The following is a 4754-nucleotide window of genomic DNA, read 5'->3' as shown; positions in this document are numbered from 1 at the left end:
CAGCACTGCTCATCACCTGGCTACTACCATCCCCACAGTGACGCATCATGTTGTGGGGATGTTTTTCAGCAGTAGGAACTGGGAGACTAGTCAGGATTGATTGAAAGATAAATGCAGCGATCTACAGCGAGATCCTCAATGAAAACCTGCTCCAGAACTCTACTGGACCTTTGGGACAACTCTGTGAATGTGTCCCAGCCAGAGCCCAGACTGGAACCTGATTGAACATCTCTGGAGGGATGTGAATGGCTGTGCACTGACGCTGATGGAACCTGAGATGTTCTGCAGAGACAAATGGAAGAATGTGATTTCTGCCAACATGTTATATTTTCATCCTTTATTTTTAATAAATTTAAACATTTTGAACAAGCTTTGTCATTATGGGATGTTGTGCGTCACATTTTGAGTAAAGAAATGAATTTAATCCATTCTGGAGTAAGGTTGTATCATAACAAAATGTGGATAAAGTGAAGCACTGTGAAACCATTCTAGATTACATATTTGCCAGTGTAACACACATTTGAAGACCACTTTCATCAGTTTAAAACTTTAATTCATGTTAAACCCGCTCTCATTAAGCTTAATAGTATATACAGAAAGGTGCATTACCAGTACAAGAACAATGTACACCTGTAGTTGGTCTGAAACTGCAGAGGAGGATGATGATGATGAGGTGTTGGTCTTAACTAAGACATGTGTCCAAAGCCTGTGTCAGCAGTTATGCAGCCCCACCTGTCCCATCCCCTCTGTCCTGTCCATCGAGTCTGTCCCTCCTGTCCTTTCCCTCTCTCCTGTCCTGCCTTGGGAGGAGAAACCTCTGGTCACACACACAATAGTCGTACACCAGTTACCTCATAGCATCACGCAGCAGTCTGACATCTTGCACGTAGCCTCAGTCTTTAAGTACACAGAGCTCAGTCAAAGGGTGCCCCAAGTGTACCGTTACTGAATCCTAACGGAGCCTTAACAGAAAAGAGCTTTGCTTATTTGTCCACACTGGTGTGACTTCACACATTAACATCCTGTCCTTGATTTAGGACTGCCATGCCACCAACAATCCTCGGTCAGAGGAGAACTCCTCCTCCTCCTCCTCAGTCTGTAATCTGAGGAGGTGGGCGTGTCTGGAGTCACAACTACTCTCATCCACTTTCTCCATATGTACTTCACTCACACAGCCTCAGCTGGATCATTCAGTCCTTCCAATGTAAGAGAAGGGAGCTTTTCAAATCAGATGATCTCTACAATTATAGAAGTCGAAGAAACAAGTTTGAAGAATGCAATGAAACAGATTTGAATCAGTGACAGATCAAGTTAATGATTCAGGGCGGGCTTCTCCATCACGAATTACATTCACTAACCCTTAAACGTGTCACCAAACCAGAAACAGAAAAAGCTCACTCAGCTAAACAGAATAGAGAATATAACCACTGTTTATGGGAAGCAATCCTCTCACATACTGCATATGGGTAAGTTACAAAGAAGTCCAGCAATGAAGCAATAATAAGCAACGTGGTAACAATAAGCTCAGCTTTATGGACCCCACCCTCCACATGCTGCATTATAGAATCTCAGAACAGGTTCAAACCCTTTCCAGTACTGCTCCGGCCTCTCAAAGCCACTGAAGCGCACTCATTCCCGTACGGCAGAGAGCTGCAGCTGTCCCATCGGTGCAGCCATGCTTAGATGTGCAAAGGGCTTTGTAGTTAAACAGACTAGAACATGGTGCTTTGATCGCCCTGGATGTTGAAGGGTTTAACAGCATCGTGTTCATGTGTACAGATGAGAACACAACAATCAATGATGCATGGTGACATCACATGTTGAACTTCATAATTTAGGCAGATTACATAATTAAGAAATAATCAACAGTTGAAAACGTAATGCATATCGGCACTACCCAGACAAAAATAAAAGCTCACTGAAGTTCACTGCGAAGCATCGCAAAACTCAATCGTTTATTGTCAGCAGGGTGAATTAAATGGAAACCAATGGCTGCCCAGGAAATAGGAACGCAGTGTTAATGCTACCATTGTTCTAGCTGCTTTGGAGAATGCTCAGCAGTGAAAAAGAGGGACGCACACCACGTGCGATCGGTAGTCAACAGGCTAAAACATGCAAAGATCCGAACAGCATGTCTCCTTTAAGAAATTTAAAACTTTTTGTCATCATTCCACGTAACGCATGTCAGTTTGCCATTACTGAGCATGCTTTTATCTGGCGAAAGAAGAGCAGGCTTTTCATATAGGCTTATTCAATAATCCAAGCTGCTCTGTGGGGTACAGACGCAGTGATGCAGCTTCTCTCTCTGCTGTACTTCAGTGATGAACGGGATTAAAACAAAAGAAAAAAAGGGTGCAGTCGTTGTCATGGTGTGGTGCCTCTCAGACACACATCGCTCACTAGTGGGTGTGTGACCCTCCAGAGCTGGGGGGCACTGTGCTCCCTCCAGCCCCCGTCTGTCCATGGCCTCTCCTGCTGTGGCCCAGGATACAGTGAGCACTGCCACAGCCTTCATCATCATCAATGTCGTCGTCTCCATCGCTTTCAGAAGACGACTCTCCAAACTGCCGCGGCTTCTCGTAGATACAGCAGCCTGGAACACAATATGCAGGGTGAGGATCCAGCTACTTGCTCAGATGATGCCTTCACTGACTCGTAGGGAGCTCCCAGTTCTCCTACAGCACGTCATTGTGTTCAGGAAAGGGGAGCGTGGTGTAGAAATAGATGGTTAGATTTTATAAAGGAAGCAGTTCAGGGCGAAGAGCTTTGTATCAAAGGAAGTTCAATACATATTGAGGAAAAATGAATTATTTATGTTCAGGATTTATAGATCAAAGCCTTTGAGGGTATTTGTACAAATGAACCCTCTGCTTTGTTTGCTCAGTTTTCCCTTTCAGTTTTCAGGAGTGCCATCTTTTGGCACATTTATTGCGTTATAAATGTCTTAGGATAGTTTGATTGATCAAGTAAATAAAGTCGCCTGTGAAGAGCTCAGAGTGTTCACCCTGCTGCCACGATGAAATGAACCACTTCAAAATACATAGCACAACTACAGAAATAACAGGAATAGAACGGTCAGGCAGAGGGTTGGATACCCATGATGTGTGCATTTATTGGTTGTAGCAGCAGTGACTTTGCAAAAATTGCCTTCTAGACCTTGATCAGATCGGGATGTGATAAGTTGCAGAACAATGGCTCAGTGAGATCCAGCGTTTAGGACTATCCGTACTCGATGCATAGCAGCACGTACCATAACTAACTGCATGTTAAATCCTATTCAATAATCGGACCCTCACGGGCAGACAGGAACCCGTGTAGAACTACTTTACAGTGCGGCTCCTGAGGAAGATGAACTCACATTTTGAAGACCTCCTCCCTAGGTGCTCGTTGTCGACCGTGTCACTGGACCACTCCACCTTCTTTTCGGTCTTCCTCTTCCTCAGCTTGATTGTCAGGCTCCGTCCCTCCTGTAGCATAGGAGGGATACAGTGTTAAGTGGGAATGGGCAGGAGTGTTTGACTGTGACCTGTATGTAGTACAGGTGGTACGAGAAACTCACACGGTATTGCTCTGTGGCTCCAGGGCCAAAGCACGAGACAAAGGTACAACTTGAGTTGTAAAACATAAAACATTGGTATGTTTGGTCAGTTTGTCACATTGGATATTTAAAGTGATATCTTCATCATGTCAGTACATTCAGTGGGAAGATGTGTTGCAGATAAAACGTGATCGTGAACATGTGACCTTCCAGGTCATCCCAACGTGCTGATGGGGTCGAGGTGGTGTCATCTGGACAGGGCCCGCAGTTAAAAGAACACCAACGTGTCACGTGTGCAAGTACTCCTCTTCCCCTTCATTGGGACTACAGGTCCAGACCAGAGGCGCGTGAACAGCGTAGCGCCACCACACTAGTTGAGGTTTAGGATTGTTTGTACCATATCCGGGCTTTCTTGTGTTTTCTCCGGACTGAATGCGATTCCAGTTGCGTATCATCAGTACCGACCGCATGCCTTGCACATGGGTCCCACTGGTACCCGCCCTATGCAGAGAGCCGCGAGCCAGCGACTCTGGTGATGCAAACGGTTGTTAGCTAGTGCCGAGACATACCGCGATGCCCACGGTACCGTGACGTCACAAAGCTCTACGTGACGTCAGTGCCATGTTGTTACAGGTGAGGCCTCGTGAAGCTCCATGAAGTCACGTTAGCACGTAAAGCTTGACCAAGCACTGTTAGCTAAACAGTATAACGTCCTCACGACCAGCCGGCTTACCTGCTGCGGCGGCGGGGTGCTCGTCTCGACAGTCTCCGTTATGGTCTCACTCGATGTCCCGGGAACCTCCGCCATCCCTGGAGCTGTTGGCTGCTACTTACTGTTAGCTGGCGTAACGTTAAGAAGAGCCCGAGTCGACCGTCAGGGAGAGACAACGTCTGTCCGTTAGCTAACTAACGGACGTTATAATGGCGGATCTGTGTATTCAAAGATTCGAAGACTGTAGACGTGCAGATTGTGAGGCGTTGGACATGTCTTTGAGATGTGGTCAAGCTGCCCATGAGGTGGTCACACCTAAACGGAAGTTGAAGGTTTTCCCTTCAGAACGATGCTCATCTAATTAAGATACGTGCATATGATGTCGCATGAACAAAACCCAGTCCCGCTAAACCACCGTGCTACTTCACTATCTTATTTATTCCAAACAAGGAGCAGTCAGGCCATTGCTATTGCGTTTCTGTACAATATTGTTTCAACGTGTGA

General features: G+C 46.0%; 1 protein-coding gene across 1 annotated transcript; it reads right to left on the bottom strand.

The window, feature by feature from the left end:
* Window positions 1–322: 322 nt before the first annotated feature.
* On the bottom strand, window positions 323–4542 carry ppp1r11 (protein phosphatase 1, regulatory (inhibitor) subunit 11). The gene is made up of 3 exons (XM_037473562.2): window positions 4272–4542; window positions 3359–3467; window positions 323–2593 (listed from the first exon to the last, which is right to left on the bottom strand). Exons 1-3 carry the CDS (start codon window positions 4344–4346, stop codon window positions 2400–2402), a joined length of 378 nt encoding a protein of 125 aa, XP_037329459.1. The 5' UTR covers window positions 4347–4542; the 3' UTR covers window positions 323–2399.
* Window positions 4543–4754: the final 212 nt, after the last annotated feature.

This window comes from Pungitius pungitius, chromosome 17 (assembly GCF_949316345.1).
Source record: "Pungitius pungitius chromosome 17, fPunPun2.1, whole genome shotgun sequence".
In the NCBI taxonomy this organism is placed as follows: domain Eukaryota; kingdom Metazoa; phylum Chordata; class Actinopteri; order Perciformes; family Gasterosteidae; genus Pungitius; species Pungitius pungitius.
Note: the sequence above shows the minus strand (reverse complement) of the source record. Positions and strands in the feature narration are given on the sequence as shown.